Raw genomic sequence first — 14,662 nt, 5'->3', positions numbered from 1 at the left:
GAAATCGCAGAAAAATTGTGACTGCCAGGGCTCGAACCCACGCCTGAGCGACTGTTGTACGGGCAGTTTAAGACTTAAACCGCTCGGCCACGCAGTCGCTAACATCCCTTATTTCAAAAACCTCCATTACTTTTTAGTAGATTTTATAAAAATCTAACTATTGCAGCCGTCCTCATGGCGCAGCTTTTGAAAAATTTAGCCATTTTCTGACTTAGTTTGTCGAGCTGAGTCAGAAAATATATATAGTTCAAAAGTTTATATATGTATGTATTTATATATATATATATATATATATATATATATATATATATATGCTATATATATATATATATATATATATATATATATATACCAATAAATGGAGAGCTGGTTTTTTTGTGCGGTTATACTGCGAAAACTACTGAACCGATCGGAATAATACTTATACCATAAAATGCAGCGTGTTTCGGAGAAGGTTTTAGTATATGCTATGTTGGTGATTACTTATCCGGAAGCTATATTTTTTTCACTTAGAAATAATGAATTTTTATTGTAACTAAATTTATTCTATTCGATTGTCATTTGTTTAAAATAAATTTTTTAATTCTATTGGTTATGTTTACATACTAGGCAGATTTTTTCACTTATGAGACCTGCAATTTCTTTAACTGAAATTTTCAATGCTCATTAAAATTTTTTTTTTTCATATCAATTATTATTAATTTTTGTAAGAAAAACACGGGAATGTTATAATGATTGCACATTGAAAGTTACAATGAATATTACACTGATAGAAGGATTTCTTAGTATTTAAGAAGATTTCTTTGTATTTAAGAAATCATTTCTTAAACATCATTTTTTAGTATTTAAAAAATATTTCTTAATATTTAAGAAATATTTCGTAGTATTTAAAAAATATATATATTTCTTAGTATTTAAGAAATATTTCTTAAATACAAAGAAATATTTTTTAAATACTAAAAAATGATGTTTAAGAAATGATTTCTTAAATACAAAGAAATCTTCTTAAATGTTAAGAAATCCTTCTATCAGTGTAGCTAGAATAATTACATGGGTAAAAGGTGCATGCCAATCCGATAGAATCTGTGCAAGTCAAAACAATACTCTAATTAAATTTCAAGTCTAGATCTAAAAATGCAATTCTATAAAGCGCCCAGCGGAGCGGGCGAGTAACAGCTAGTATATATTTATACGATATAACGCGGCTTGTCAGCACGATAGCGTTTTCAATTTATGACCGATTCTTCTCAAACTCAGCATGCTTTATCTATCGATCAAGACCAAGGTTAAGTTCGAAGATGAGCTTAATCGGGCGAGTAATTTGGAAATGACAGGATTTTGAAATTTTGAAAATCGTAAAAATTGATGTTTTTACTACTTCAACTTGATATAATTACTGATCGAGACAAGATATCAAAATTCGGTAAAACGCATCGTAAAGCTCTTTTTATTTTTTTTATTGAAAAAATTATTACAAAAAAATAAGAAAAAAAATTTTATGTGTAAAAAACTTGAAAATATTTGTTTCTCTCATTGTTGATTTTATTTTGGGTTAATAATAATTTAAACTTTTGTTTAAAAAAAAAAAAAGTTATTATTATCTTGAGAAAATTTTATAAAAATGCTTTCGAAGTGAGACTTACGAAAAAAACTGCAGTAATATCCACACTTATCCTACAGTTTTTTAAGTTTTTTACAAGTGAAATTTTTTTTAAAATCATTTTCTCAATAAAAAAAAAATTAGAAAAACGGTTGACCCTGCAACTTCCCGCTAATTCCATACTTAGGCGCTTAAAATTGCACCAATTACGTTTTTGAGCTCTTCGAGCACAAAAATACAATTTATGGGTTATTTGAGCTCTCCGAGCTCAAAGAGATTGCTTTCCTATGCTTTAAAGCTCTTTGAGCTCAAAAGTCTGATAGGGATTTGATGACACACTATTTTTTGAATTTTTGAACCACAATAACTTTTGAATGAATAAACCGATTTTTACGCGGTTAGAAGCATTCGACGCAGTTTTTTAAGCCTCACAAAGAATCTTAAATTTTGAATTGATCGCGCTAGGAATTTCGGAGTTATTCCGAAAAAACACTTTTTTCGGTTTTCTTTCGTTCACGATATCTCTCGAACGAATCAACCGATTTTGACCGGACTGGTGGCGATCGACGTGGTTTTTTGAGGTTAAGAGCTGATTAGTTTTTGGAATTGAACCATAAAGCCGATTAAAAGTTATTCCAAAAAAACCACATTTGAAAAAAATTTTTTTTTCAGTTTTTTGAAGATTTATCAAAATCTATTGATCTGAATCGGTCCAAATAGTTTTCAAAATCTAAGTTTGGTCATGCTCTTTCAAATGGCACCAGCCGCGATAAAATGAACGGTTCAACCGTTCAAAAGTTATAAGAGGTTTACATACTTACACAGACACACACACATACATACAGACATAGTGACACTCTCGCGGGAATAGTCAGGAAAGCTTCCTAGGACCTTAATAAAACGTCGAGATCTGATGAAAACTCGATTTTTGCAAAACGGGGTGAAAACAATAACTTCCCGATTTTTGAAAATCTTCGATTTTCTTAGCGGGAAGTTAAAACACTAATATTGGCTTAAATTTAATAATATGGGAAATTAAAAATAAATAAAATTCTTTTTTGATTTTTATTTAAGATTTTATTATGTAATATAAACCTTATGTGTTAAACCATACTACATGTGTGTTTAAAATTTAATAATTTATTTTCTTACAATTAATAACTCTAGTGCTATTTCTTACGTATTAATTACAGCTGATTTCAATTATATCGAATATACATAATTTATCAATTAAAATTTTTTTTTATTCGAATTTTTAAAATTTCTCTGAATACTTCGAAATCTTTGGATGTCTTTGGATGTATTATTATTATTATTTACTTATTTATTTTCATAATTATAAATATATTTACCGATTAATACTTGCGTTAATAGTTAATCTGTTTACATGCAAAAAATAGTCTCGTATTTAGTCAATAATTTAATTAATTATTTTTTGGTGATTAAAAAAATATTTAATTACTTCATCTAAATATTTTTATTTTTATTTAGTTATTAATTAATTATATTAATTAATAAATAAATTTATTGAACAAAAATACGAGACTTTTATTGTTTATTTTATTATTAATTATTCTTTAATTTGTTTATTTTTATTATTTTATTATTAGTAATTGTTATCTGTATTATTAATATTATGATAATTGTTAGTATTAATCTTTACTGAGAATATAATACATTCATATCTAAGTACCTCATGATATATTTTTTTTTGTAAAAATTTTCTTTTTTATTTATTCAGTAGAACTTGTATTTTTACTATAAGTAGATCTATATTCAATCTTGTATCTGATGTATCAAATCAGATCAAATATATCAGATCAGATATATCAGATCAGGTATATCAGATCTAATACATCAGATCAGATCTGATATATTAAATCAGATCGATCAGATCTGATATTTTAGATCAGAACATATATTAGATCTGATATATCAGATCATATCTGATATATTAGATCAGATCTGATATCTCAGATCAGATCTGATATATTAGATCGGATAGATTAGATCTGATATTTCAGATCAGATAGATCAGATCTGATATATTAGATCGTATAGATCCGATCTGATATATTAGATCTAATTTATCAAATCTGATATATTATATCTTATGGCTCAGATGAGATAACTTAAATTAGATCTATTAGATTTGATCTAATATATTAGATTAGATCTGATATATTAAGTCAGATCGATCAGATCTGATATATTGAATCAGATCTGATATTTTAGATCAGAAAATATATTAGATCTGATATATCAGATCAGATCTGATATATTAGATCAGATCTGATATCTCAGATCAGATCTGATATATTATATCAGATCTGATATCTCAGATCAGATCTGATATCTCAGATCAGATCTGATATATTAGATCAGATCTGATATATTAGATCGGATAGATTAGATCTGATATTTCAGATTAGATAGATCAGATCTGATATATTAGATCGTATAGATCCGATATTATATCTTATGGCTCAGATGAGATAACTTAAAGTAGATCTATTAGATTTGATCTAATATATTAGATTAGATCTGATATATCATATCTAATATATCGACCGAAATTTGATAAATCAGATAAGATCTAATATATTTGATCAGATCTGGTCAGATCTCAATTTTTTCCTACTGGATAATAGTATAGTTGTTAATAGATCTTATACATCGTTTACGTAAATTTTTCTTACAAGACTGAACATAGTTTTTTTTTCATAAAAGCTCGAAAGCATCTAAATATCAAGGTACTGATAATTGTTATTTCATTAATTAAAGAATGAAACTTTACTGTTGAAATTACAAATCTAAAAGTTTACACTTTTAAAAAATTGCCCAGATTGTCATAAAGTCATAAAGTTTAAATATAATCTAAATTTGTAACTAATTAAAAAGCTTCTGAAATAAAAACAAATGCCTCTTTAAACATAAAAAGAAATTGTAAATAAATTAAATGCATTTGTCCAAAAAATTTCAATTTTCAAAAATAATTATTCAAAATTATTCGGTTGTTTTTTTTTTATTTTACCAAGAAAATATATCGACAATCGGTTTATTGTTATTGTTATTATTATCAGGGCAAGGAGTGACGCTTCCACACCATTTTGTCTCTTTGAGTGGCGGACAGGGAGCGCCACCTCGTCGTGGTTTAACAGTAATTTTCCGCACTCGTTGTGTTTCTCCTACTCCACAGCTACGACTACAAGCGCTCCATGCTTCCCATTCTCCTACTTTGCAGTCCCGAGGGATTCCTGAAAAACATAATAAATATATTAGATCTAAATTTTCATAAATCAATATATTTAAATTATCAAATCTTGCCAGATATATCAGATCTTATTTGATGTAATAAATCAACATTAATCTATTATATCAGATCTGATCTGATATTTCAGATCTAATTAAATAAGTCAAGTATGATCTGATCAGAAGTATTAGATCATATCAGATTTATTAAATCTGATTTCATGTGTTACATTTTGTATTATAGATGACCAAATATATAAGATTAGGTGTAATAAATTAGATCATATGTGATGTGATATATCAGATCTGATTAGATATATCACATATGATCTGTTATTTGGATTTGATCTGATATATTAGAGCTGCTTATGAATATCAGATCTAAAATGATCAGAAATATTCGATTTTAAGCGATCTGATATACTCGATGTAATTTTATACATTGATTCTGACCAATGATATTGAATTCGATCTGATATATTAGATCTAATTTGACCAGATATCATCACATATGATCTGATATATTAAAGCTGTTCATAAATGACAGATCTTATTTTATACATTAATTCTTACGATACATTTTTTTTGATCTGATATATTAGATCTAATCTGACCAAATATATCAGATTTAGTGCAATATATAAGATTATATATGATGAGATCTATTAGGTCCTATGTAACGTAATATATCAGATCTGACCAGACATCAGATCTGATTGGATATATCATATCACATATGATCTGTTATATTTAGATCTGATTTGATATATTAAAGCTGCTTATAAATATCAGATCTAGAATGATCAGAAATATTCAATTTTATGCGATCTGATATATTCGATCTAATTTTATACACTAAATCTGACCAGATATATTAAAATTGATCTGATATATTAGATCTAATCTGACCAAATATATTAGATCTGGTGTGATATATAATATTATTTTTGTGATGAGATTTATTACGTCTTATGAAATATGATACATTAGATCTTAATATAAATGCTATATCAGATCTGATCTGACTCATGAAATCAAATTCAATCCGTTATATCAGATTTGATCTGATGTATTTAAGTTGACCGTATATATCAGATTTTGAATGATCAGAAATATTCAGTTCGCGATCTGATATATTAAATCTGAATTTATATAAAAATTCTGACCAGATATATTAAATTTGATCTGATATATTTGACCATATGTGATCTCATCAGGTTTCAGATTCGACCAAATATATCAGATCTAATCTGACCAGATATACTAAATCTGGTGTGATATATAAGATTATATGTGATGAAATCTATTTGGCCCTATATAATATGATATATCAGATCTTAAAATAAAAACTATATCAGATCTGATTTGATATATTTAAGTTGTACATATAAATCAAATCTTGGATGATCAGAAATATTCAGATCGCGATCTGACCCATTCAATCTGATCTTATATATCAATTCTGATCCAATATATTAGATCATATATGATCTGATCTTTAAGATCTCATTCTACGAAAAAGTACTAATCTGATGTATTAGATCTGATATAATATATTACAGTAGACCAGATAATATCAAAAATAAAAAATGAACAAATTTAAAGTAAAATTTGTTAAAAGGAATGAATTTTTTTTCGTAGTTGAAAAGCATATTAAAAAAAAAATACTGCCGATACAACTCAATAAACTGAACATAAAAAAAAAAAAACCATACAAAGTCTCGTTAATTAAAAAGTATGTAAATAGAGTAAAAATGAGTATTCACTGACATGAAACAAATATGAAGTTAAAATATGACAATAACAACAGGGCAAATAATAAAAATGATTCATTGGATAAAGCCCTTGAGGCGTTTAATAAATCCACATCCACGACATACGTTTGACTCATTTGATTGTTGATCTCTGTCTCTCCCCCTAAAATACTTTCTAACCCTGTCATTTCAATTACCCCCTCCGCCTTCTCCCTTATTTGTAAAATATTCACGATTTGGAAATGAACCAGACCTGAAATTTAAATCCCAGTGGCCCGTTTTACCCTCGAGTCTGGTGTACACAGGGCGTGGATGTGGACAAGGGATAGAAAAAAGAAAAGAACCCGCCAGCTAGAATTTTTCATTTATGCTTCGTAATACAAGAGGCCACGTGTACGTTCAATGGCTATATTTTCTGCGTGGCTGATCAAAGCTGCCTTCAGATCTTTTTTTAATTTTTCCCTTGCGTTGTAACTTTTTATTACTTCGTTTTATACGATACATTTCCTTTAACCACTTAACACAGTTAATGATTAAAAATAGCCTTTGTAAGTAATAACCTCCAAAAGATCTGATTTTATAAAAACGACCCATGTAACATGTGCTTGAGCAAGATTTAGGTGCCAGTGTCTTGAGCAAAACCCCTAGTTGCTAGTGTCTTTTTCTACATATGAATCTTGCTTAAATTAAGTTCATGTAGAAAGAACTGGTTCAAGATTTATATATAACTAACTCAAGACATCTTGTGCAAGATTATGAGACAAGCCTAATGCAAGGTGCACTGAAAAACTTTCTGACGTATTTTTTGAATCAGAAACTCACAATAGACACTTGCCCATGACTTGCTCAAGATTTGCTCAAGATCCGTAACTTTCAGTAATTTGTTTATTTCTAAAGCATTTGTCAACCAAAAACTAACAGCAAATGTTGAAGCGTGACTTGCTCAAGATTTGCTCAAGATGCGTTATGCATTATATATCTTATAGCACTTTTTCCCCTCCACTACTTGAAGATGTATTGATTCAGTGGCACTCATTTTAAAATAATTTTGTCTTGATAGATAAAACAGTAGGGCTATACTCCAAAAGGTTAAGCTGAATGAGATCCACTGATATTATAGTAAATATAGAAGGGGTAGAATGATGCGAACGGTCATTTCAAAACATTTGATCTTGAGCAGATCTTGAGTAAGTCTTGCACAAATATATTCAGCATGCTTCTGGTGTCAGTCTTTCTTAAGAATTGACATAGTTGCGAAGGTAACTTGTGCTTGAGCAAGATTTAGGTGGCAGTGTCTTGAGCAAAACCTGTAGTTGCTAGTGTCTTTTTCTACATATGGGTCTTGCTCAAGTTCATGTAGAAAAAATGGTTCAAGATTTATGTATAACAAGCTCAAGACATCTTGTGCAAGATTATGAGACAAGTCTAATGCAAGGTGCATCGAAAAACTTTCTGACGTATTTTTTGAATCAGAAACTCACAATAGACACTTGCCCATGACTTGCTCAAGATTTGCTCAAGATTCGTAATTCTCAGTAATTTGTTCATTTCTAAAGCATTTGTCAACCAAAAACTAACAGCAAATCTTGAAGCGTGACTTGCTCAAGATTTGCTCAAGATGCATCATGCATTATATATTTTATAGCACTTTTTCCCCTCCACTACTTGAAGATGTATTGATTCAGTGGTGCTCTTTTTAAAATAATTTTGTCTTTATAGATAAAACAGTAGGTTTATACTCTAAAAGGTTAAGCTGAATGAGATCCACTGATATTATAGTAAATATAGAAGAGGTAGAATGATGCGAACGGTCATTCCAAAACATTTGATCTTGAGCAGATCTTGAGTAAGTCTTGCACAAGTATATTCAGCATGCTTCTGGTGTCAGTCTTTCTCAAAAATTGATATAGTTAGTTTATCGATAAACAACTTCAGATTTTCTCAATTATTTTACGCAATTCTTGAGCTATAATCTGGCCGAAAGTTCTCGTACAAGATTTGTTCAAGACTTGTCAATTGAATTTGCTACAAGTATCTGGAGCAAGCCCCATAGGTAGAAAAGACACTGACAACTATCGAAATTGAGACCAGACTTACTCAAGCCTTGAAAAAGATTGCTATATAAGAAGTTGGTTAGAATAACAAAAATATAAAATAACTTACGTCGTCGAAAATGTTTTCCTTTAGCAAATCGATGCTGCTTCCTGAATTTGTGCGTTTCTTTTGTACTCGTAATGATATTATCGTCACTATAAGAGCGTGTTGTGTTAAAATCAACGTTGTTGCTGCTGATATTTGCGATATTTCTGTTATTATTATTATTATTATTATTATTATTATTATTGGTGGCATTTGCGATCCTTCTTTGAATATCCTGGTAAATTTGCTCCTTCTGGCGTTCCATTAGCGCATCAGCGCTCTTACGCTGCATGATCTCTTGTCTGGTCCTGGAGTCCTGGCTGTTAGCCAGATTAAAATTCAGACTTGGAATAACGTGATAGCGTTGTCCTGGCAAGGATGTAGGGGTTGCTGGGAAACGTGCTCTTGACAGTCCCAAGCTGTACGAGGATGCAATGCTATCCATTATAGCGGCTTTATTATCTACTGGATAATCTGTTACCAACGGATTTGTTGGCCCAGATGTCCAGTACCTGTAATTGATCATTAAGCATTAGCTACTGGTTATGATGTTTGTTGAGAAATTTTAATAGATATCTGGACAAAATCAAATCTTAACAAATTTAATTATATATGGTCAGAAAATTTTATTTCAGGTCATATATCTGGTATATCTGATCATGTATATAGCTAGATATTTGTGACCATAGACAGAAAGTATATCTAATCCAAGATCGGATTCTGTCTATGATCAGTGATCATAAATAGTCAGATATATCTGACCATATATAGTCAGATATACGTGATCATATATAGTCAGATATATTAAATCATATATAGCCAAATAAATCTGATCATACATAGCCAGATATAGCAGATATATATGATTATATGCAACCAGATATAGCAGATATATCTGATTATATGCAACCAGATATAGAAGATATATCTGATCATCTATAGTAGATAAATCTGATCATATATAGAAGATATATCTGGTCATATATAGAAGATATATCTGGCTATAGTCAGATATATCTGGTCATGTATAGAAGATATATCTGATCATATATAGCGGATATATCTGATCATATATAACATATATCTAATTATATGTAGCCAGATATAGCAGAAATATCTCATCATATATAGCAGATATATCTGTTTATAAAAAGCCAGATATAGTAGATATATCTGAACTGATCTATTGGATATATTAGATCTGATTTAATACATTAGATGTATCAGATCTAATGTGGTATACTGGATAAATCAGATCTGAATATATATATTGGATATGTTATGTCCGATCTGATATATTGGATTTATAAGATCTGATTTGATTTATTGGATGTGTAAGATTTGATCTACCCTATTAAATATATCAGATCTGATCTACTATATCAGATCTGAAGTAATATATCAGATCTGGTCTGATATATTGGATATATGAGATCTGATTTGATACATCAGATTGATCTAATATATTAGATATATCAAATCTAATCTCATGTATCAAATATATCAGATCTGATTTTCTATATAAAAAGTGATCTGATATATTAGATATATAAGATCTGATCTGATATATTGGATATATAAGATCTGATCTGATATATTGGATATATAAGATCTGATTTGATATATTAGATTTATAATATTTGACCTACCCAATTAGATATATCAGATCTGATATCATACATCCAACATATTAGATATGATTTGATTTATAAAATCTGATCTAATATCATTAAATATATCAGTTCTGATCTAATATACTGGATATATCAGATCTGATCTGCTATATTAGGTATATAAGATCTGATTTGATGGCTTTGATTTCATTTAATAATTTAAATCTATCTAGATAGGTCAATTATAGTGAATATAATTTGTCATATTGAAGGTACTGGATCTGATCAAAGAAATAAGAGTTGACTATTTATATTCGAACTCTTTTTGTTTTTTTTTTTTTTTTTTAAGAGAGAAACCCTTAAAATGATAAATCACTAGCGAATCCCTCATGGCTGGATAAATTTGTAAATTGCAAGCAGAAGTACTTACAACCTAATAGTTAAAAGTTGGAATAAGCGAGACGTAAAAAGGGAATGTAAGAGTACGGAATAAGTAAGTAAAATACGGAAAACGGGGAGAAGTAGATTAAGGGAAGGTATCTAGTTAAAACGATTACCTGTATCTCTGAGTGTCCATTTCCTTTCGCTCTTCTGCAATCGCTTCGTTCAAGTCACGGTTCGGATCGATTCCCCTGAGAGTCGCAACTGCTAGATTGTACGGCGACTTATCATTGCTTATAAACTCCATTTCCACTTCGTCTTCGTGATACGTCTCTGTTAGTGTGTATTCCTTCAGCTGTAATAAAATTCGAGTGCTTATGTACGATCGGGCATTGTATAAATTTCGAAAGAAAATGTTTACAATAAATAATAATAATAATAACTAGCAACTTTGCAGTCATTATGTGCATGACTGCCTCAACTTGTAAAATAGAAATAAATAAAATTTTGCTTTATTAAATAATGAATCTCGTTAAATTGCACTGTAATTTCTCAACTATTGACGTTTTTTAAGACATAAGCTTATTTTGATGTTACACTCATCAAGAGCTTTTATTTGAGTACCCACATGCATTTTTGATATATTTTTCATTTATACATATATATAATATATATATAAATATATGAAATATATGAAAAAATGATGTGGATACTCAAATTAAAGGTCTCGATGAGTGTAACATCGGGATGAGCTTATATCCATAAAAATGTCTATAGTTCACAAGATATAAGGTAATTTCATAATTAATGAAAATTAATTTAGCGTATATTGAACAATTTTAAAAAATTCATAACAAAAACTAATGGCGAAAAAAATTTTTTTAAAATGAAAAAATGCAATTTTTTAAAAATAATTTTTTTGTTTTAATTTAATAACATATCAAATTTTGATATATTTTTTATAAATACGTTTATATAATATATAGTTTAAAGATATAAGCTCATCCCGATGTTATACTAATCAAGAGCTTTTATTTGAGTACCCACATGCATTTTTGATATATTTTTCATTTATACATACATATAATACATATAAATATATGAAATATATGACAAATCAATGTGGGTACTCAAATTAAAGGACTCGATGAGTGTAACATCGGGATGAGCTTATATCCATAAAAATGTCTATAGTTCACAAGATATAAGGTAATTTCATAATTAATGAAAATTAATTTAGCGTATATTGAACAATTTTAAAAATTCATAACAAAAACTAATGGCGAAAAAAATTTTTTTAAAATGAAAAAATGCAATTTTTTAAAAATAATTTTTTTGTTTTAATTTAATAACATATCAAATTTTGATATATTTTTTATAAATACGTTTATATAATATATAGTTTAAAGATATAAGCTCATCCCGATGTTATACTAATCAAGAGCTTTTATTTGAGTACCCACATGCATTTTTGATATATTTTTCATTTATACATATATATATAATATATATATAAATATATGAAATATATGAAAAATTGATGTGGGTACTCAAATGAAAGGTCTCGATTAGTGTAATGTCGGGATGAGCTTATATCTTCGAAAATGTCAATAATTCATAAGATACAAGGTCATTTCTTAATTAATGAAAATTAATTTAACGTATATTTAATAATTTTAAAAAATTTATGACAAAAAAAATTTTTAAAAATAAAAAAGTGTAATTTTTTAACAACAATTTTTTGTCTTAATTCAATAACATATTAAATTTTGATATATTTTATATATACATATATATAAAATATATATTTTTAAGATACAAGCTCATCCCGATGTTACACTCATCAAGAGCTGTCATTTGAGTACCCACATGCATTTTTCATATATTTTCTATATATTTATATATATAATATATATAAATATATGAAATATCGATTTTATCATATGACTACCTTGAAGACAAAATTTTTCTTATTCTCTTAATAATAAAAATAATATAAAGCAAAGTACTGACAATATAAAAGGAAATTAAATAGCATCATTATTCATTATTTCTCGGTACACTTGCAATTAGTTAAAGACATTTTGAGGTCGACAAAGTACCAGTTAATGGATCTTGGGGTAATTACAGAGTGACTCAGAGACAGCACTGGAATCGATTGATCAAATGTAGTCCATATAACTGTCGAATATTCAAGAGAATTACATTTGATCTGCATAACTCTAGTTAACTCACCCTTCTACTCAGATCTTACATCCATTCATCAGCTATATATGTAAACACTGTTAGTGCATATATATATAGAGAGATCACAGTGAGGAGATAAACAAAGACGCTCCGCACAATATAACTTCAAACTATACACAGATAAATCTATTTGATTTTCAGCTCAAGAGACTGCTCTCGGATGACGGTTAATTAAGACCGATCTCTAATTAACACATTCAAAGCTTTACTTGTTATATTCGTCTAATTGCATTTGATACCGCATATTCTGTTTAGTTAAGACGTCTTTGTTGAAATCTTATTACTATTATTATTATAATAATCAAAAGAATAAAAAAAATTTTGTCTTTACACTGTTAAAAATTTCTATTGTAATTTTACAAGAAATGTATTGGAAGCTAATAGCCAAAACATTTATTTAAAATTACAATCGGGTATAGTAATATTACAAAACATATATTGGTGTGAGGTTACTAATTTTACAAGGTTTTGTAATTTTACAAATATTTTTAGATTAGCTAAGTTTGTAAAATTACAATACTTTCCTTGAATTTTACTTTAATTGAAATAATAAAAAAGAAAGATTTGATTTATTATTTGTTGTCATTTTATTTTTATAAAGCGCTGATTAGATTTTGCATCTCACGTAGACCTAATTTTTACAACTCTGATGATATAAAGTGAAAATAATATTTACCCTAGCTAAGAATCGAACGCGAGCCGCGCGCTTGTCAGACCGATACCTAACGCCCTACGCCGTACGATAGATAGGTGATTCAACGTCTTATTATTTCTATAAGCTAATTCTATGTGGTCATTGAGCATTACGGCTTATTATTTATTATTTACATTGTTTGTGTTATTTGATGCTGTTTATTGATGGAAAATAACTAACTTTTACATTATTTATAATTCATTGAATATTATAAAAATTAAAGTCTAACACATACTCATTCAAATATATTGATTTCGAAATGATCGTTTGAGCGTAATATTAAAATTTATAAAAGATAAATGATGCCTCGAATTTATTATTACAAATAAACAACCATAGACTAAAAATTAGTAAAAATAAATATAAAGGACATTGTTGTTTTTTGATACATCAGTCTCATTTTTGTCAAACTTAAAAGTATTGTTTTTAAAATTGAAAAACAGTGAAGTAGAATTACAATTCATGTAATATAATTAAAATTGTCTGGTATTACATTGCACTGTGTAATTTTACAATTAAAATTGTAAAAATAAAAAAAAAGCTTTTTAAATTTTTTATGAGAATATTGTAAGATAAATTACAATATTTTTTTGTGATTTTACATAGAATTATGCCGAATCAGATGACAAATAATGTTTGCAAAATTAAAAAGCTTTTTCTTAAAAATTGACTAACGGTTCTGTAATATTACAATGCGTGTTAGATTTATACCTGAAGTTTGGAAAATTACAATACATCTTAGTAGATTTCCTGACAGGTGTTGGAAAATTACATGAATTGTATTTTATTTCGCATTGCTATACACTGATTTGTAGTTTTACTTATTATTTGTTTTGTAATATGATTGTCATTTTACAAAAATTTTTAACAGTGTAGGATAGTTATATAATAAAATCGTTTTTTTTTTTAGTATAAAAATCTCATTAAATACATAATGAAAAAATGACCTTATACCTTGTGAATTATTGACATTTTTAAAGAT

At 28.0% G+C, this 14,662-nt stretch overlaps 1 protein-coding gene and 1 long non-coding RNA gene across 2 annotated transcripts in view; one reads left to right on the top strand and one right to left on the bottom strand.

The window, feature by feature from the left end:
• LOC123263646 overlaps positions 1-14,662 on the top strand; it is a 342,430-nt gene that overhangs the window by 286,197 nt on the left and 41,571 nt on the right. The gene's annotated exons all lie outside the window — the stretch shown is intronic.
• Positions 4,263-14,662, bottom strand: part of LOC123263534 — a 111,960-nt gene continuing 101,560 nt past the window's right edge. The window contains exons 5-7 of the mRNA XM_044726388.1: positions 10,916-11,094; positions 8,770-9,257; positions 4,263-4,857 (exon numbers count right to left, since the gene is read on the bottom strand). Of these exons, the coding sequence (XP_044582323.1) occupies positions 4,631-4,857; positions 8,770-9,257; positions 10,916-11,094 (894 nt within the window). The 3' untranslated portion in view covers positions 4,263-4,630. The remainder of the gene's footprint in view (positions 4,858-8,769; positions 9,258-10,915; positions 11,095-14,662) is intronic.

This window comes from Cotesia glomerata, linkage group LG4, assembly GCF_020080835.1.
Source record: "Cotesia glomerata isolate CgM1 linkage group LG4, MPM_Cglom_v2.3, whole genome shotgun sequence".
NCBI lineage: Eukaryota > Metazoa > Arthropoda > Insecta > Hymenoptera > Braconidae > Cotesia > Cotesia glomerata.
This window is presented reverse-complemented; position numbering and strand designations above follow the sequence as displayed.